Source organism: Phaethon aethereus (genome assembly GCF_964289735.1).
Source record: "Phaethon aethereus genome assembly, chromosome: 1".
Lineage (NCBI taxonomy): Eukaryota > Metazoa > Chordata > Aves > Phaethontiformes > Phaethontidae > Phaethon > Phaethon aethereus.
The window spans coordinates 26,235,090-26,256,519 of record NC_138575.1 but is presented as its reverse complement, the minus strand read 5'-3'; the positions used below and the strand labels follow the sequence as shown (position 1 = coordinate 26,256,519).

The 21,430-nt window shown below is 38.9% G+C and overlaps 1 protein-coding gene across 1 annotated transcript in view; it reads left to right on the top strand.

Annotated features, from left to right (window-relative positions):
• Positions 1–21,430, top strand: part of PTPRZ1 (protein tyrosine phosphatase receptor type Z1) — a gene marked incomplete at its 3' end in the record, with an annotated part of 143,023 nt that overhangs the window by 66,151 nt on the left and 55,442 nt on the right. The window contains exons 3-8 of the mRNA XM_082011084.1: positions 12,187–12,366; positions 14,203–14,354; positions 15,829–15,924; positions 16,184–16,250; positions 19,840–19,997; positions 20,568–20,718. Of these exons, the coding sequence (XP_081867210.1) occupies positions 12,187–12,366; positions 14,203–14,354; positions 15,829–15,924; positions 16,184–16,250; positions 19,840–19,997; positions 20,568–20,718 (804 nt within the window). The remainder of the gene's footprint in view (positions 1–12,186; positions 12,367–14,202; positions 14,355–15,828; positions 15,925–16,183; positions 16,251–19,839; positions 19,998–20,567; positions 20,719–21,430) is intronic.

Here is a 21,430-nt window from a genome sequence, read left to right as displayed (position 1 = left end):
TGTCCTGGTTTCGGCTGGGATGGAGTTGGTTTTTCATCCTGATAGCTGGTAGAGTGCTGTGTTTTGGAGTTGATATGAGAATAATGTTGATAACACACTGATGTGTTCAGTTGTGGCTAAGTAGTTGTAGTGCTTATACTCAGTCAAGGACTTTTCAGCATCCCATGCTCTGCCAGTGAGGAGGTGCACAAGAAGCGGGGAGGGGGCACAGCCAGGACAGCTGACCCAGACTGGCCAAAGGGATGTTCCATACCGTATAACGTCATGCCCGGTACATAAATTGGAGTTAGCCGGGGGGTAGGAATCACTGCTCAGGGACAGGCTATCAATCATGGGGTGGTGAGCAATTACTGTATTGGGCGTCACTTGTTCTTGTACTTTCCTTTGTCGGTATTATTATTGTTATCATTGTTGTTTCCTCCTCTCTTGCTGTCATATTAAACTGTTTTTATCTCAACCCACGAGTTTTTCCCGATTCTCTCCCTCATCCCACTGGGGGCAGGGAGGGGAGTGAGCGAGCAGCTCTGTGGTGCTTAATTGCTGACTGGGGCTAAACCACGACCACCCCCTCAGAATGAAATATCTGTGTAAATGTCATGCAATTCATTCACGAGTGAGACTAATCTTTTCATATCTTCAAAACTATATCAAGAGATATAGATTCAGTATTTGGACTTTAGTATGCCTTGCCTGTGTGATATGCCTTCGCTAGAACCATCATAATCTTTTCCCACACTTTCCACCCCAATTGCAATCAATGCCTACATTAGTCATTGACACCTACCTTGGTTAGGGAGAAGTCATACACAGGTCCTCAAAGAACGAGAGCAGTGGGAGACTGTCACACATACATTGTGATGCAGCATGCACGTGGTAAGCACAAGGGAAGTTCTTCCAGAAAAAAAAAAAAGAAAAATTGTTTTAAAACAGGAAATGGTTGGTTTATACTTTGCATAACCCAGGTGGGGTTTTCTTCTCTGATTTTCCTGATTATAAGTTTTTATATGCAATCTGAGTTTCTTGTTTGAGAACATAAGAATTAGACATCATCATTTGATACAGACTTTGGTGAATAGTCATGGAACTGTGTCAGAAATCTCTTAATGCATGTGGTGCTACTTGGTGCTAAATGCCATATCGCAAATACTAGCCATTGTGCTGAAACAGCAAATATAAAGCAACTAGAAATTTGTTGTATTTAATTATTTGTAACAATTACTTGCTCTAATTGCTTTAATAATAGTGGGGTTTTATTTGCCACAGAAATATGATCTATTCGTATGAGCAAGACTCACAGAGGGACAAGAACTTACTGGTTGACTGAGATAGACGTGAGAGCACAATTGCCCAGAGACGCATGAATTAAGTGTGTGTCTCTGTAGCAGTTAATGCTGCTTCCATCCTCATTTCAGTCTCCACTGTAGGATAGAATGGAAAAACTGTGAAAGTAAATGCTATTAATGGACAGCAAGTTCCCCATCTGAGGTCTTATAGCTACTGCTCAATAGCCTTTAGCTGCATATTCTTAGGAATAACTACTCAGCATTGAAAAGTTACTTTGAAAGTTCTTACTACTGAAAGATTTTAAAAAACTGGTTAGGCCTTTTCATAGATCTGCAAAGGGAAAAAGGAGATCTGTACAACATGTTTGTGGAAGAAATACTTGGAAGAAATATCTACTCTAATTTACATAATGCTGTTACCACGTCAAGGCTGGGTAAAACCTCACTCAGTGGAAGAGCTGGTAAAAAGTGTTTTTGAGGATATGATAGTCTCAAAAAAAGACTAAGCACGTAATAGTATTATTTAATTTTAACATGGAATATTGTCAGAGGAAGAGTCATATACATACATTGCTATGTCATACATTGCTGTGGCAGTTCTGAAAGTATCTGTTATAAAGTCTGTGGACAAAATGGAAGCATAATGGTAACACTGAAATGATACTCAGTCCAAATAAAGTAATACCATTAGTGCAGGAAGGTTTGTGGAATATTAGGAGGGGGTTGTTTTTTAACATTTTTCAGAGGATTTTCTTTTACCTGGGGGGCGAAGGGAAAGAGAATTAAAGTTTTTGCTGTTGCAGTCAAAGTCCTTGCTAAAGAGCCATTTTATGAACTAGAATTGTTTTTCTAAAGTAAACAATAAAATATCATAAGAAACTATGTAGATAAGCTCACATACAGCTATGGTTCTGTGTAAGAAATCCATATGGTTCAATATAATACTATATAACAAATTCCTGCCCGTTACCTCCTCTTACACTTACCATTATGCAAACATAACATGTATTGAAATTCCCATAGAAGTGTGATACTAAATCCTGCTAAAAGATGCTAAAAAGAAATCCCACTTTCCTATGGTATTATATTCTTCTGGAGATATGTAGGAGCTTCATTTTATAAAAATTGAAGCTCTGTAAAAATGAAAACCTGGGGAGCAAAAAAAACAGAATTACTTTTATATCCTTTTGGACATTAGGGTAATTTATATGCTGGCACCTGCTGGACTGACTGGCCAGTGATGTAATCCAGTAGGCTTGTATGCTTAGATTTGTCTTGGTTTGGTTTATTTCTGCCTACTCCTTGCTTTTCAGGATCTTTATGTTATTCTTTACAGTTGAAATAAATGCCTTTTTTGCTATTCAAGGGTAATTGTCAATCTTTTTCATGGCTATTTGTGGGATTTTTACATCCACAGTTCCACTAGTGTTGTTTAGTAGTGATTTTTTACGTATGCAGGGCGATCTGATCCAAAGCCCAGAGACCGACTTGAAATTTATTTATATACTTCAGCATGCTTTGGATCAGAACTTATGACCGTGGCCTTTATGAGACCTATTATTCTTGTAGATAGGCTAGTACTGACAGAAGTTATTTTCCTGGGTGATAGCAACATAATAATGCTTGTGTTTGGTAACGGGAAAAAGTGCCCCTGTGGTATACCACCACGGGACTTTTCATGGAACTAAACAGACTGTTCATTAACATTTAATGGTCCAGGAGGAAGGGAGGAAAGAGGGAAGAAAGGAAGGAAAGGAAGGAAGAGGGAGGAAAGAGGGAAGTGGAGTGGGGGAAGGAGGGAGGTCATACCACAACAAGAGAAAAAAGGAAACCTTATTGATTTTCTCAGTGAAAACCAATATTGTTAGATCTGTTGATGTGTTGAGAAGCTGACAAGGAGGAAATCACACCCTCTCTTTTAAAATTCATCATTGCATTTTGTTTCTGTACTGAGTGCCTGGTTCTGCCACCCAAGAAAATTTCTAAAATACATCAGAATCTATCTTGTAGTAATGATGAGTGAAAAGTGAAGACTGTCATAGTGCAATTCATTAGACTTAGGTGGTGATCTGTACTCTGGTAAAAACAAGGTTTCTTGCTGTTGAAGAAGGGTTTCGTTGCACTCACATCAACTATCACTTATCAGCCAGATGCTAAATGCTGCATTTGAAGTAGATTATTGCTTCCTCTTTCTTTGCTCCAGCTGATGGTCGTTTAAAGTGCATTTTTTGGTCAGTTTAAAATTGGTGCAAGCTTTGAGTCTACACAATTATTGTCATATGCAGCCATTGCATTTCTAATAGGATGGTACTTGCATGATATGAGGCAGAGGAAAACCTCCATACTCTTCATTTATGCCCATGTTCACGAACAGAAATACAATATGCATCCACTTGTTCTCTGTGCAGTAGCTGTGAGTTTGGGCGTAAGCTTTACTTCCAGTAAAGCTGAACTCTGATGGGACTGTACCATGTTGGAAAGCTGTTGCTTTTATTTTGCAAATTAGGGTGTCTTTAGAGGACAGAGCCTGCGATCATCCTGCTGCCTTGCTAGCAGGATGCCAAACAGCTCAGAAACAGGTGGAGAGTCCTCTTCTTGTGGAAGACCAAACAGGCCTTTGATATTGCCATGACATAAAATTGACAGTTAATTTTATGATATCCAGAATGAAAAAGAAGTGCAACTGTAGGGTATATGAAATGAAGTCACAGGCCATGTTCCTCAGTGCTGGCCAAAAGGCATTGCCTATTAGCCTAAAAGTGAGTCAGCTCCATGTATTCTAGTTCTGTTTTCAACTCTGGTTATTTGTGATCTTGGAATGATCCTTGTCACTCAACAGCACTGTATTCAGTTTCATGGTCTTAAGTATTACTAAAGATAAAGGAAATCATTGCTACAACCTGAATTCCTCACAGCAAGGTTTAGAAGTATTCAGAGCTTCTAATTAGGGCTTCACATATTGTAAAAAATGAAACAAAAGCAGGAGGAAGAATGTGTTTCTTCTTTAGTGGACATTTTCCCATTTGGCACTGTGCCAAATTTCCTTCCTTAATACTCACTTGAAAAATATAGCTTAGATCTTAACACTACATTAATTATAAAAAATTACTTGGCAAGTTTTCATGATATATTACTACATGATTCTCTAGCAGCACTTATATGCAAATTCAGGAGCAATGGAATGAAAATAACAGAAAAGAGGTATCTTAAGAGGTTGGCTGAGTTTATCCCATAATCCTTCTCCTAGTCTAAACAGCTACCCCATGGAGTCCACTGCAAATGAAGCATCAGTGATAATCTATATTTCTCTGGCATAGAAGTGTTTGATTATATATTTTCTAACTAGCCTGCAATGGCCAGATTTATAGGGGAATGAAAGAAGGAGAAGAGGAACAGCAAACGGTTGCTATATTGAAAGAAAGCTGTCCATTGGCATTTATCCTCCTACACATTTTGCTCAGTAATTCACTTAGACAGACTATGAATCATTCAGAGTGACTCCCAGGAAGAAAAATCACCAGACAGCCACTGTATTAATAATACTGATTACAGTTTTCCATTTTATCTCAACAACTGTAGTTTATTCTATCTGATGTTTTTTTTCTGTGGGGATGAAGTGAAAAAACAAAACATTTTCTCACTCAATTGCTTTTTGGTTATTTTATTGAGTGCTGTCTCAGTGACCGCAGATGTGAAGGAAGCATAAAGTTTACCTTCAAATAAATAAACAAAAGATCTGATAATCTGAAGATAAAAAAATGTTTCATCAGAATTTTCCTGACTCATCTTCTAAGTTAGATTTTAACAAGGAGTAAGTGGTCTAACACATTTTAAATGAGGAACAGAGAAGATGAAGATACAAGTTCAGTATCAGTTCAGCTGAAGACAGGTTAGTATTGTGCCATATTTTAGAGTATTGTCCTCAGGAAAAGTCCATAGCTGTCTGTGTTTATACAGCACATATTGCCTTTTTTGTGTGCACATACACACAATACACAGAATACAATGTAGTTATGCTGATACTTAGATACAAAAATGGCAAATAAGGCACTAAACAAAATAATAGATTAGATGTTTTGGCTTGCCTGAATGCATCTAGTTGCAGAGCAGCTAGAAATTTTTGTAGATTCCATTTGCTTTATTTGAAAGACTACACCCTACAGTAAGAAAATGTATTGCATTCATTTCTCTGTCACTGTGTGTGCCAAAAAAAATCCATGGGATAAATATATTTGGCTCCTGCTCATTTAAAAGCAAGTTACTTTATTAGTGTTGAACTTGGAGGGTTTGAATGCTATTAAAGTTTTTTGGAGTGTCCATCCAGTTACTCTGTGGGCTGATTGTCTTTACCATAACCAGTATAATTTCATTTTTGAGCACTTGACCTAGACACTGGCAAGCAATCCAGTCTTGGAAAACCCGCAAGCAATTAAATCACTGAAATGGGCATAATAATTGGCTAAGCCCAAACCTGGAAGCCAAAACTCCTTCTCTGTAGCTGTGACTCTGTCTGGACAAGTAATTTCACCCATTAAAGTCTGGGCTTTTTCAATCTGAAGAATTTTTATAAACTTTATGAGACTGATCATGAACAGGCTGTGGGGGCAGTTGGGGATTTTGGAGGGAGAAGGCACAAAACCCAAAAATCCTTACAATAAAGATGAAGATGAAGCAGAAATGTTGTCTTCCACTCAGTAATATGTAAAACTTAAACCTTTCATTTTTTTAACTACCAAAATGTTTCCCTAGAATGCAATGTGTTACGTCATGGCTTTTGTAACATGAGCTATGGTAAATTCACAAGATGAGTATTGGCAGTGCTTGTCTCTTTGGGCCAGTAGTGCACTCATCCAGAATGTGAGTTAAAATCATTCTTCTGCCTTGGAGGATTAGAGATTGCATTGTGCAACTTTTGGTAATAAGCTAAATGCCATACCTATTAATGGTATGAAGCATGCTGAGGTTTGTTGATCTCCATCTCCTCTGTTCATCCAGTTCAGATGCACTATCTAAACAGTGAAGCATAAATAAAGAGGAAAAAAAAAAGAATAGTTCTACAGTTTGGTGTTCAGAGCAGTATTGATTTGGCATCTAAATTTAAACTTTTTCCCAGTATAAGTACCCACATCCTTTCATGGACTTGTTTCTGGTTTCTCATATCTTAGATAAAATGTGTTTGCTCTAAAAAAACCCCTTGAAATCACTTAACACTTCAAAGTGGTAAGTCGATAACATTTTTGATAAGGCAAATCCATTATTAACAGTCCACACAGAGGGGAAATCCTTCACCTCCTATATGTGTCCAAATTATATTTAGAAAAATAATTACATATTGTGAAAGCAAAAGCTGATGAAAAATGTAGAGGAAGAAATTAAGCAGAGGTAAAGAATCCATCTCTCTTTTCTGCTGTCTGTCGTCTATAACATAAACCTTAGGGTTCACAGCACTTTAAATCATGAAAAAATAAATGAGGTAGGAGCAATGGAAAACCTGAGCCAGACCTATGATTATTTCTGTGCTACCCATTATTGCCAGTTTGAGAGGCAGTGTTTGTACTATGTAACTGGTTAGAGTCCAAAACTTACACGGCCTTATCTTGTGTCCCTATTTCTATCTAACAGTAGATACCTAACAGTGACGATGTTAACCTCCCTGTGTTTCAAAGCTTACGCTTGTAAAGGAAGTATGAATTCTTCACCGATATTTAAAGCATTTCTTTTTCTGTAACTGTCATTAAAGCTAGAGCTTCTTATAGTTCCTGAGGGGGCACATGCCAGGAGTCTGCCCATTCACAAGAAACATGATCCTAATAAGAGCTAAGACTGCAAACTCTGTGGTGTCAAAACAACAGTTACTAAAGTGAAATGCTGGCAAGTAGAATTTTCCAAGTAAAACATATCTCATGTTTCACATATTCTGAATCCCATTCATTGAACTTGAGGTCTACATTTTAAGTCCTTTATGTATATTTTCCATTTATTTAAAAAGTTATCTTCCATTTTTCATGAATTGCATATTACATTCAGCCAGCACTGACACATGGTAGTAAACAGCAGCACTCATAATGAAGGTTTATAGCCCAGCAGACATGCACATAGTAGTGTGTGAGCACGCTGAGACAGCGTTCTCCTGGCAAGTTGCTGCGAGGACCACAGCCCACTCTTTCACAGCTTGTCTTCAGCCCTGCTCACTCTTTCTGCTTGCATACCATACGGACACACAGAGGGTTGTTTGACAAATGCTTTTCTTTCAAGTATTTTTACAAAGGACAGAAGTGCAGTCACACCTTGTGGGCCAGATCTGCTAAAGATGGCAGCAGATATAAGTGGGGGCCAAAAGAATTGGGTGCTTGTTGCAGGGATGGGATCATTGGGACTATGGATAAGGAGCAGGGTTGGGTATGAACATTGACAAGAGAGAAGGGGTAGGAAACTTTTCTTTGGACATTCTGCCCTGGGCAAGTGTGGTAAAGGTTATGGTATAGGCAGTCTTCCATTAACTTGTAATCTGCTTTGTTCAGGCTCATTTTCATTCATTGTGAATTGTCAGTTACTTCTTCAGAGCTGACAGCTTTGATAAACGTTGCTTCCTCTGTGCACTCTTCAAGATATATTGTGCACATTTTTATTCTCCTCAGATTTCCAAAGCACAGTTTGGGGGAATTCATTTTCAAAGCTCAGTTTCAACAATATTTTTCAAAATGGCTGGCACAGCTTTGATTTATGATTTCCATCATAACACCTACAGTAAAACAATCTGCTCTTGTTTAGAAACATTTGGTTCTTTCGCTTTTACTTTGGCTTTCTGCAAGTCATGTAAACTGCAGCAGTTTCACCACCTGCTGCCTACACTGGATGCATTTACATTAACGCTTTAGTTCCGATTGGGAATGGACTTCTGAAGCAAATCTCCTGGCTGCACTCCATTTGCAAAGCTTTGGTTCGCAAGGTAGAGTTGTCTCACGGTGTGTGACATGGGTTCATCTCAACAGATACTAAACAGGAGATGTTCTGCAGGAATGTACCTAATGCACTTCAGCACCTGATCGACATTCAGCCCATGGGACCAGGCAGAGCCAGGCTGAGGTAAAAACCTTCTTTTTACCTCATATGGTATGGACATGTTGTTCTCAGCCCCAACTGCTTCATTCTATAAATCTACTTGTATTGGTCTACACTACTTGCTAATATAGACACAACCATTATCTGTTCCAACATTTGCAGAATTTATGCATAAACATATATTTTGCTGCTCAAATATAATTTAGATCATCAGGACTGAACTCCAGTTCCTTCTGGAATTCCCCATGTTCCTGCCCCAGATCAGAGCCTGCCATTGATTTCCCCGTACATTTCATTCGTTAGCTTTTGTTCAATGCTCCAACTTCTCAGTAGTTGTGCAAGTGTGGTTTTCCTCTTGACATGCAAAAAGTACACAGATCTTGTTCCTCATTACTGGGTTCCTCATTACATTTTAGCTTAGAAAGAGAGCTTCCACACTGGCTGTGTTCCTCAGTGCTGGGATCACTTGTACTCCTGCAACTGTAAGCAGTAATTGTGCCCTTTGCTTAGGTAGCTTTTTCAGCTACACCAGCTGCTGGGCCACAAAGAAGAAAACTGATGAAAAGTTGTCAAATACCTATTTGGATTTGCCAGCAGGAGCATTGGTTTGGAGCATTCAGTTAATTTGTTGTAGCTGTAAGTCTTATCTCTTGTCCTCTGCAACCATGAAATACTTTTTTTTCATTTCTCTTCAGTTGATTACAAGCTAACGTTCACACAGATAGGATAGATATTTTTCTTTTTGTGAACGAGAGCCTAGCTGAAACAGTATTTGCATCTTTTTCATACATAATATACATAGACCAGCTTCTTATGATGACTATTGGTGAGTGTATGGCAATATGCAATTACATGAAAATCATTGTTCTAAAACTTTCTTTGGGGCATGAAGATTTGTAGATGCTGTAAGATTTCAGTAAGATATAAACAACAAAGTTCTTTATGAAAGAAGAATCTTTTTATTATAATCATTTACTTGACTGAATTGCCTTTGTTTCTACACAGATAAAAGGCAGAACATTATCACATCTTTTCAGTAAGTTCATCTCATAGATTTGAGGCCTTTCTGGGAGACAGGAAATAATGTCCTTCACCTCACCAAGACTTCTGATTTCCCTCATTTCCTTCTGGCAATACTTACAAAAAGCTTCACATCCAGACTGAAAGAACAAACTTCCTTGGGCAGGCCACAGAACACCGTACTGCCTACAGCCATCATCCTACGTAACCCCGTGTGCCCCAGCTCAGGATGTCATGATGGGTTACAGTGTTGGCATGACACTGCCTTCTGGGATGAGCTGAGGTTACTATTGTTATCATTAGCTTCATGCTAGGGATTTGTTATATTATATGCTGAAGAACAGTCATCAGCTATCAAGTCAAAGAATTTACATTCTACATAACAAAACCACATAATATGAAAAGAGGAATGTTGGAAGGAGGTTACAATTTCTCTAATTTTAATGTATTTGTTTTAACTGAACGTGGTAGTGGATGGGAAGGAATTTGAAGAGAAGATGCAAAAATGGGGCATTTGCATTCATCAAAAGAAGCATGGAAGAAAGTACCCAAAAATACACTAGTGGGAGAGGGAAAAGAGCAGTCTTTTCAGTCAGTTCTAATGTCAGTGGTGGAGAGAGCAGAATAAGGGAATGCATGTTGGGAAAAGATTCGTGGTGGTGTTCTGAAAGAGAGACTGCGGGTGAGCAATGGGAATGGGTATGTCAGTGGAAAGAGAAAGGCGATTTCTACTGCCTTGGGGCAACAGCAGGAGCCTGGGGAAGTCTTGAGCTGTGGCAAAAGGAAGGAGCAAAAGAAACAGAGCATGGAGTGAGGAGCGCAGCCGAACTCCGAGGGATGGCCGTGGGCAGCGAGCCCGGCCCAAACTGGCAGAGACTTTCAAAGAGCCAGGGAGGGCTCTAAAGAGTTTGCTGCAGCTTGGAAAATCACCAAGCTGGCTGAAAGCAGACCTGGAAACAAGGCCTGTCTGCAAGGATGCACAGGACAAGCCAACAATTGTTATTTCTGTCCTGTCTGACCATGTTTAGAGGTTTTTCTGTTTAAAAACTTAATTATTTTATTTAAATAAAATCAGTTTTCTTGGTTTTAAAAGCCTTCTATATTTGTTAGAAAATTCACTATAGAAGATGAGAGCAGATTCATCTCCAAGTTTTGGTTGACTTGGGCTCAGAATTTCTTAAAGGAAGCTTTTGAGAAAGAAGGTGAAATATTAGCCAGTCTTTTCTTATGAAAAGCACATTGGAAATCAGGATATTGCATTATTTTCCCAGGTAATAAACTGTAACTGACAGCTAACGTCCAGGAGAAGCGTGACTTTTGGAGGAGCGGGAAGCTTACCCCATGTGCCATTCCCAAGGGGACCACTGCTTGCTCAGGACAGGGCTCTAATCTCCCCCTGAAGGATACTCAGATTCATAACCCTATGATTCATTTTGGTTTTGTCCTGATTTAAGCTGGGATAGAGTTAATTTTCTTCCTAGTAGCTGGTATAGTGCTGTGTTTTGGATTTAGTATGAGAGTAATGTTGACAACACACTGAAGTTTTAGGTGTTGCTCTGTAGTGCTTATACTCAGTCAAGGACTTCTCAGCTTCCCATGCTCTGCCAGCGGGGAGGTGCACAAGAAGCTGGGAGGGGGCACGGCCAGGACAGCTGACCCAGACTGGCCAAAGGGATGTTCCATACCGTATAACATCATGCCCAGTACATAAACTGGGGGGAGCTGGCGGAGGGGCAGTGGCTGCAGCTCAGGAACTGTCTGGGCATCGGTCAGCAGGTGGTAAGCAATTTTGTCGTGCGTCACTTGTTTTATATATTCTTTTATCGGTTGTTTTTATTATTATTATTTTCTCTTCTCTTGATGTCCTATTAAACTGCCTTTATCTGAACCTATGAGTTTTACCTTTTTTTTTTGATTCTCCTCCACATCCAACTGGGGGAGGAGGGGAGGAGTGAGCGAGGGGCTGCGTGGTGCTTAGTTGCCAGCTGGGTTTAAACCACGACAGTTTGCTTGGCTGATGCTCCTAACAGTTTCTTCTGATGCTGTTTACAAGAAATAAATGGATTTATATACCATCTGAGCTGCAGTAGTTCTGATGCGGCAAGGTGATATTGGTAAGTCGCTTGACTTGATACTTGTTGAATAATTTAGCTGAGGTTTGTTTCTAGGTAGCTAGCTATCCAGATGAGCATCTTGTGTTACTGCCTATTGTCATGGTTACAAGACTGGCTGCATCTCTTCTCCCCTCTCTGAGTTTTCTGAGTGCAGTGTGAGGGCTGTCCTTGCCTGGGGTACAATATCGCAAATCTTCCACCGACAGACTTGGATGTAACGCAGAAGCCTGTAAATGAGCACTGGCTCGTTTCAACACATCTAATAGAATTCAAATGTGTACATTGGATGCACTAATATTAGCTCTTAACTACTAGTAAGTGGGAAGCTAACTGAAGCAATTATATTTTCTTAGGTCTGTGCCGTCAGCTCTTGGTTTTAATTAGCCCTTTGAAGTGTTACAAGAATTCTCTCTCGGGAAAAAATATTTATACATATGCAAACACATAAACATACACAAAATACTGTATTATTTATATTACTATATTATATAACCAAAAGATTCTCAGAGCAGAAACCCCTCACTGAAGTTATGGTAAGGTAGGGTGCAATGGTAGGTGTGCTAAGTATTGCAACAGATGAGCCCTAAAAGAAGGGCAGGAACTCTGGTCACGGATTGCAAACTGTGTTTTAACTTTCCCACATTAAAAAGTACATGGGTGCCAGTTTAGATTTTAAATGTATTTACCCCACATGTTTTGATTTCTAGGAACTTTGAACCAAAAGAGCTGGGGAAAGAAATATTCAGCCTGCAATGGTGCCAAACAATCTCCTATTAATATAGATGAAGATCTTACCCAAGTAAATGTGAATCTGAAGAAACTTAAATTCCATGGATGGGAAAAGGAAACTTTGGAAGATACTTTCATTCGTAACACTGGCAAAACAGGTAAGAAGTCATATTTCATGTTTGGAGTTAAATGAGGTCAGAAAAGTAGTACAGGACAATCAACCAAGGGCTTTTAATGAAATGTTTTCATTTCACTTTTCTTTAGCTTGTACATTCTGATTTTATCCATTAAATAAAAAAAACAGGTGATGACAATAGCCAACATAATAGAGAAATCACTAAAACACAAATGAAAATTATGTGCACAGAGTCAAAGCAATCACAACATTACTATCATGCCATCATGAGCACTTCATTGAAGCTAAACAGTTATTTACCATTTGCTATGAAATAATGATAATTATTACTACATATCTAGAATCTGTAACAAGTATACAAAAATTATTTTTTAAAAGTATGAACACATTACCTACTCATCTGGAAGTACTTCATGGTGAGTTGTGGTTTCAGAAAACTCAGGATGGGATTCATCTCACCTATATGTGGACACCTATAATGTATAGACTTGTGTCTGAATTACTAATTTAGACCCCTTCTTACAGTCAAAGAAGAGAAATAGATCCTTTTATGGTCTGATTTGTCTCACCTATCTTAGAAATGTATTTTAGAAAGAAGTGATGTATGCCTACAAGTGCCTATTTCTCAAAGCTATATAAGAAGCTTGTGGTGGCATTTACATTGTCAGACAAATCCTTTTGCAACAACTTTGCTGTATAAATCCAGAAGAGCAGTAGCTAAAAGCTGCTTGTTGGAAGTACTGTTTCTTGTATCGGGCATAGGTATGGAGGAAAGAATCTCTTAACTGTCTTTGGCCTTCTACCAGTTCCAGAGGGACCTTTATTTTACTTTATTTTGTTTTATTTTGTTTTATTTTATTTGATTTTGTTTTGTTTTGTTTTATTATTTTAGTGTCATTGTTTGTAATTTCTGTTCTTGGCCCCATCTACTCCACAAATGACTGACTTCCCTCTTGCCCTAACCTACTAGATGAGACAAATAGTGCATTCGTCTTTTCAAGAAATCCCTGAGGAAACATTCTCTAAAGCCCATAAAAGCGAACTGAGCTCTTCCTCATCTACAGCAATTCAGATATTATAAAAGGGACTGCTAAGCTTTGCAGTTAAAACTGTCTTCAGGGTCTTGAGGAAAAGAATGTAATGAAACTAAACTCCATTAGTGCTGTTTTAGCAAGAGGTCAAACGACTCAAAATCACTTGGAGGTGGGAAAGCCCAATGTGGGGCCTCCGGTCTATTCACTCTGCTCATTCCCTCCAGAAGACAAATGCTCAGTCCCAGGTGCAGTTTGTGTACAGTTATGTCCAGCTGAAGACCTGTCATCAACTTCTCCCACAGGAGATTATTCCACGGCTAAGGGGTGTCTCAGACAAGAGAGTCCTCCTAGGAACTGACTAACATTTTCTTTTCATGTATTGCCTCATGATTTGTATCTAGAATTATGATAATAATGGTGGTGGGGTATTTTCATATTTTTTTAAACACACAGGTGCTTTCAGGAAGCTCTGTATTTCAGGAATTTCTTTTCTTAGATGCTTAGACTGGCGGTGAAGCCAGTTTTCTGAGATTTTAGCATAGTTCTGTGGCTAGTTTCCTAAAACAGGAGACTAATACAACAGTGCACTTCACTAGATGACTATTTTATGAATTGCAGCATGAAATGAAACATATTTCTCCATGCTAATAGTGAATTATTACACTTCTTATTTTGTTTAAATAACCAATTTCCTGTCAAATTGCTTATGAAAAGGCATATCATATTTACCTTTTAGCACCTAATACTGAAATATGAGTCATAGATGCCTTGGCTGGCTTTCATATTGACACTCCTTTTTTTCCCCTCTCTCTCACTTTGTTCAGTGGAAATCAACCTGACAAATGATTATTATGTAAGTGGAGGTGGCTTAGACACCATATTCAAAGCAAGCAAGATCACTTTTCACTGGGGAAAATGCAACGTGTCGTCAGACGGATCAGAACATAGTTTAGAAGGACAAAAATTTCCTCTTGAGGTAAAGTACAGAATAAATTTTGACAATTTGTCATTGTGCAAGAAGTAATACTGTTTACTAAATACTTTTTTTTACCACTTGATTAAAGTCCATTTGCAAATATAATCATTCCCTTAAGTCCAAATTATTAATATTTAAATTATGCATTTGAGAAGGGCAACATAAGGCATTATTCCGTGGCGTGTTGAGGATGTCTAAACTGCGTGTTGTCGCACATGTCTTCTAAGATGACACTAGGAGTTGGTCCTGCCGATCCGACAAAGCACAAGCTCCCACTAACAGTTAAGGTCCTAAGAGTTTGGCCCAACATATTCCACAGCAGTCAGTTGTTTGAAGTATAAATGGACTTTTCGAAGCTGAAGCTTTGCTGAGAGCCCATGGGAGCTGCTGGGCCTTCCCAAAACAAAGCACGACCCATGTTGCTGCACTGGAAAGAGAGCTGGTAGTGGGAGCCACCATGTGAAAGCAGGTCCTGGGAGCAGCCACATTCCCGGGCAGCCAGGCCACTGTACCCTTAGCTGGTTTGGCAGAATAGCTTGCAGCAGCATGGGGATCGGGTGAAGAAGAGGAGCAGCTCTCACTGAGATCCACAAGGGCACTCTGCAGACCAACCTTTTAACCCTCAACATGGTGTTGTGATCATTTTCCAGATAAAAAAAAGTAGTTGTGGCAGGCAACTGAGCTGCTCCTCACTCCAAGCTCTTTGGACTTCTGTGTCAGAACAAAGCAATAGAGCCAAGGTTGTCCTATATACTCTGTAGACATCTGTGAGCCAAGAGTTTTCCTTGGGTGGTATCATTTCCTTCACCCCATTAGCCATTTAAAAATTCCCGTTCACACTCTACCTGTCCTGCCAAGGCATCAAAGAGAATATTCTTCTCCGTCATCATCACACAAAAAGATAGTAGGAGCAGGACACTCCCCCATTCATGTTGGTGACCCAGCACCGGAGGAGATTTCCCAGCTGCACCTGGAGAAAGAGAGGAAGGGGTACAATAAACCCAATGTCCATGACAGCAGTCAAATGTGGGCACAGAACACCTGGTAATCATTTATTACCAATGCTTCTCTACACTTACTGCAAGGCAGATGTAGTAGAGACATCCTAACTTATTATTCATATTTTACCACTGATTTCAAGATTCATCTCACCTGAGTACTCTAGGTTAGATGCCTAGTATCAGCAAATTATCTCGGCTTACTGTATTATCCATGGAGAGTGTTGTGCTCCTTGAAAAGATAACTCCCGCATACTTAGTGGTTTTCCAGAAGGGGTCATTTCTAGATACCTAACAACTGATGGATTCCATCCTATATCTTAATGTAATGCATGTGAAATAGGTTAAAAATCCATATATTTGTAATTAAATCTATTGCTTGGACATTTTTTCTCAAAATGGGAATATAAATACCTGCATTGATTATTTTTTTAATTTTTGGTATACGTAACATTTGTATATATTTTTATTTGCAGATGCAAATCTACTGCTATGATGCAGATCAGTTTACAAGTTTCGAAGAGGCCATTAAAGGAAATGGAAAGTTACGAGCTTTATCAATTTTGTTTGAGGTAACCAAAATATATCTTTGCGTCATTAAACAAGCTTTGAAACATGGCAGATGTTCAAACTGAATTTAACTGGTTCCAATGTGTGATCACTGAGTTAAAAATTTGCATATATCTTTCTAATTCATTCCTATAGAAAAGCAAGTGGGCAAAATACGTTTTCTCTGCTTTAAGTCATTGATAATTTTAGTAGTAAATTGCAACTTTCAATTTTTTTTCATGAAGCCTGTACTGTTAAAAAAATGCAATTTCTTTTTAACAGATTGGACTAGAAGATAATCCGGATTATAATCCAATCATTAATGGAGTAGGTAGTGTTAGTCGTTTTGGTAAGTCTGCCTCCATGTTTTATTGATTACTGATTAGACTAAATTCCATTTCAGTGTAATTATGAAACCTTAAAGACGTTGGGGACCATGATTCTCTAGAGCTTAGCCATGTCTATTTCGTTAGAAACAGCAAAAGTCATCTGGATAGACTAGAGACCTGGGCAATCACCAACCGTGAGAAATTTAACATGAGCAAGTGCCAGATTCTGCACCTGGGATGGGGTAATCCTGGTTATACGTACAAATTGGGGGACAAGAGGCTGGAGAGCAGCCCTGCAGAAAGAGATCTGGGGATTTGGGTTGATGTCAAGTTGAATATATGTCAACAGCATGCCCTGGCAGCCAAAAGGGTCAACCATGTCCTGGGGTGTATCAAGCACAGCATAGCTAGCCGACCAAGGGAGGTGATTGCACTGGTGCAGCCCCACCTCAAGTACTGTGTGCATTTTTGGGCACCTCAATATAAGAAGAACATCAAACCATTAGAGTGTGTCCAGAGGAGGGCAACCAAGATGGTGAAAGGTCTCGAGGATGAGACTTATAAGGAGCGTCTGAGGTCACTTGGTTTGTTCAGCTTGGAGAGGAGAAGGTTGAGGGGTGACCTCATCGCAGTCTACAACTTCCTCAGCACAGGGGGAGGTGCTGATCTCTCTCTTGTGACCAGAGATAGGACACGAGGAAATGGAATGGCACTGCATCAAGGGAAGTTCAGATTGGACATTAGGAAAAGGTTCTTCACTGAGAGGGTGGTCAGTCACTGGAACAGGCTTCTCACGGAAGGAGCACCTGGAGCACAGCACCAAGCCTGGCAGAGTTCAAGGAGTGACTGGACGATGCTCTTAGTCATATGGTTTAGTTTTAGGTAGTCCTGTGAAGAGCAGGGAGTTGGATGTGATGATACTTATGGGTCCCTTCCAAATTGAGATATTTGATGATTCTATGATTTGTCACAAGAATGAGTATTTCTAACAACAGTGGTAAGTGTAAATGAATAAATATAACTATCATGAGGAATTTGCAACTCTTTGAATGCTAAATCAAGATAAATGCTTGATTTATTCTGTGAGTTTTCTTATTCATGCATTTCTGGATTTTTATATGTGTTTGGAAGCCAGACAACCCTATTGCAGCCATCCAGGATGTGTCTTACAAGTGTGAGCCACATGAATATCAATATTCCGTAGACTCAGTAGAGATGAATTCTTTTTTCAGTAGCTGCTGTGTAAATCTGAAATAATCCATGTATATTATATTTGTACTAGCATTATTCAAACCAAATGTTGGCACTTTGGTGTTTTAGAATTCTTTGAGGTTTTATGCCAGAGTTCATGGACTTCAGGGTGGTGCATGAGGAGATGTGGGCTCTGTTTCTAATGCAGTTTCGTGATGGCTTCACAGAAGAATAAACAGGAATGAGCACTGTCTTGAACAGGGATATTTTCTTACATCGTGGCCATTACCTTAAGTAAATGGCTAACTTTGTCTCAGTTTTTGTATATGTAATGATACTTGAGCTTTGTAAAGACCCTTAAGATCGATAGTTGAAAGTGTAAAAAGCTCTTAGTCCACTATTTTAAAAGCTTTCAAAAGTATGACACTAAAATCAAGATTGTTTTTCTCCAGAAAACAAACACTGTTCAACAAATATAAAAGGGAGCAACTTTCATAAATTGCAGACAGAGGAGGGGGAAATATAAAGCAGTTAAGATTCATTATTTTTGTGTGCCATCTTCTATGAAACACAAAGGAGAACAAGTAGTACATCAAGGCTGGAACGAGCTGTAAAACTAGCAGCAGCAAGATTCAAGATATAACCACTACATGGCACTTCAACAATGAGCAGAATATCGTTTTCTTGAATAAAATGCAAATGAGCTCTGAAAATTCAGGCCATGACTAAATCAAGTTGTTCCTCCTGAAGAAAAGTGAATAGCACACAGTCTGTCCTTGTCTGCAATGTACATGATCTGTCCTTGTCAGTCATATCTGTATTATGCTTATTTGAATCACAGTTGCTGAGCTCTCAAGCTCTGCAGAGGAGCAGTCCTGTTCCTTCTGGACAAACTGTTTCTCATCATTCTTTGTAGGTGTTTGATTTTAGAATCTAGGCTGTCAATCACTTTAAAGGGCATTTAATCCAAAATTGTGAAACAAAAAGCAGGATTCTTACTATAAATGAGAAGTTTCATGTTCCCAAGTATCTATAAGAAATGGATTGGCCATATATTTTTACTGAAGGAAGAATGCGTTAACTAGACGTGTACCACATAGCAATGATAGGTTCTGTCTGAAGGTTGATTAACATACTTACAGGAGAAATAGAAGTATGGGCTTTACTCAACACTGATAAATGTTCCGCTTTCATGACACATGGCTAAGAGAGCGGGGAGGAACCAACTCTTAAACCTTTACTCAGTGGAACAGTCACTGTACAGAAGAAAAGTAGCAATGATTTATAGTAAACTGTTAATGTAATTTGCTGCTCTCACCAAATTTGTAAGGAATTATGAAGACCAAGACAGGTCAGAAATCCGTACAGGGCTTAAGAAGTAACATATCTGTAAAACCACAAGTTAATGTACAGTCTGCAAATTCATTAAATATTCATAAGTGAATACTTGTCAAATAGGGAGAAATTTAAAGTCAGTAACTTTAGATTGAAATAAGGTATATAAGGATCTACATTATTCCAAGGTGTAAAATACAAATACTATTTGGGATGCACCAGACAATAAGGCAGATAATTGTCACAAGATTGATAAATGTCACAGACTGAAAAAATCTACCTTGAGGAAGTTGGTACCATTTCTGCTGATTTTTGTTGCTGGACCCTGCTGCCATACCAGCACAAACTTAGCTTTCTGTGGATGGACTCCCAGCAATTCCTCATGCATGCTCCCAGTGGACAAGGTACCAGGTAAACTGCTGACCTGAAAGACATGATACTATTTTCACAGGACAATAAACAGAATGGTCATAATCTCCTGGAGAAGGTCTGTGCATCCTTCTCTGCTTTGTGTAAAGCTGTTACAGTTTTTCACTGTATTATCACCATTTTAAAAATCCCCGTTCCACAGAAATTCTGCTTCTGCCATCATGAGTAATATAACTCTGAGGTCTACAGGGTGACAATTCCCCAGGCAGTGATTTTCTGCAGAGATTAAGATCTTGTGAGAAACTCAACAACTTGACCAAATTCAGGGAGACTTTGAAGCCATGTCATGAGACCAAGAACAGAGATTTAACATATTTTTTCTTTGAAGTTCACGGGTGAGACAAAGATTTGGCATCTTGAACATTTACGAGTAAACTTGCAGGTGAACAAATTCTTGTGAACAAATGTACTGATTACTTTATTACTGGAGTAGCTCATTACATCTTCCCAAGTAAACAAAGTTGTTATTGAACAATAACTAAATAGAAAAGGCTCAGTAGTTTATTTGTATGCTAGTCTCTCTGGAGGTCAAATTTTGAATAGCCTCAAAATGAGCATGTTCCTAGAACGGTAACTCTTTTGGAAAGTGTGACTTCTATTTATTCGTTGTTTCTGCAGTATTTTAACTACCTGACTCTTCGGGGTTTTTTTCAGGGAAACAAGCTGCCTTAGAACCATTCATTTTGCTGAACCTTTTGCCGAATGCAACAGACAAATATTACACTTATAATGGTTCTCTATCAACACCTCCCTGCTCTGAAACAGTTGAATGGATTGTGTTTAAAGATACCATTAGTATTTCTGAAGACCAGGTAATTTGTTCAATGTATTAAACCAAACAATTTTACATAATACCAAAGAAAAGCAGTTGGCATGTGTATGGTAAAAGCTCATGGCATTCATTGCCAGCCCAACCACCTGGCTTTTCTTTTAGCTAGTTTTAAATTTTTCATACAGCCATTAAATTAGGAAGCATTTTACTCACATACTTGAGTGTGTTCTCTTTTCCCTTTTTTAATTCAGGACTAGATTCTGAGTCATTTCTTGCCTTAGAAGGGAGTAAGAACACACTTACTAACTCTGCAGGCTATATGGACTTCTAGCCCAGATAAAGAGGAGTGCAAAACACTCTTTTCATATTCCTCCACCTAAATGTTGGTGACTGGGCAGAGCATAGCTCCAACAGCAGAGTGGTCAAGAAATACAGGTGGAGTAAACCATTAGATATACTGCTGGTACGAAGGAACAAAAGTTCAGTGCCACCTGGAAGAACTCAACTGGGAGACTGCCCAACATCTTTTCTCCAGGGTTTTTGCCTGTTCGCAGAAACTGGTTAATTTTTTATGACTTCTGACTTCTATTTTTTTTCTCGCCTCTTCTAGTTAGCTGTTTTCTGTGAAGTCCTTACCATGCAGCAGTCTGGCTATGTTATGCTGATGGACTACCTGCAAAACAACTTTCGAGAGCAGCAATATAAGTTCTTTGGGCAAGTGTTTTCCTCTTACACTGGACAAGAAGAAATTCATGAAGCAGGTATTTACTGAATAGTCATTACTCTCTTCACAGGACAACAGACAGTTTTCAGTAAAAGATTCATCCTAGTATGAAGATACACGTTTCAGGATGTGTAGAAAGTAGCACACTGTATTCATAAATCTATCATTTCAGAGAAAAAAACTAGCAATCATAAAACATGTCAGGTTAAATGGAGTGGAAAATTAAAGGCTTGTCTTGACCAAACGTTCAGTGAAGATCACGTCAGTTCAAGCTTTCCTGCACTGCCCTTTTAATGTCTTTCAGACTTAAACAAAGCTGCCTTTTCAGGGCCTGCAAAAGGATTTTGTTTTACAAACCCACTTGGTTCTTTGTTGTGTAGTGTGGATGCTTTTCCAACAGAGGCTGAAGTGAGGTCACCAAATTAATTTCACATAGTCTGCTGAGAAAGCAATAGATGGAGAGGATCCCAGAAGCCAGACTCTGTTCTCTGTTTTACCTAAAACCTCAGGGAAGTTTGTGAAGGTTATATGACCAAAACAGTACGTTATGTAATGGGAAACAAGATATCGCACGAAATATGGAAGTCAATGATTTCTATACTCACAAGCACAGAAGAATAAGTAGTAAACATCTAATTTGGGGGCATTATGGTGCTATTTGGGTGGGGATTTCTTTAGATTCTTAAACTCAGTTGCACTGAACTGTGCTTAATTAGACATGGATGACTGAAGCGTGTGGTGTAGCTGTT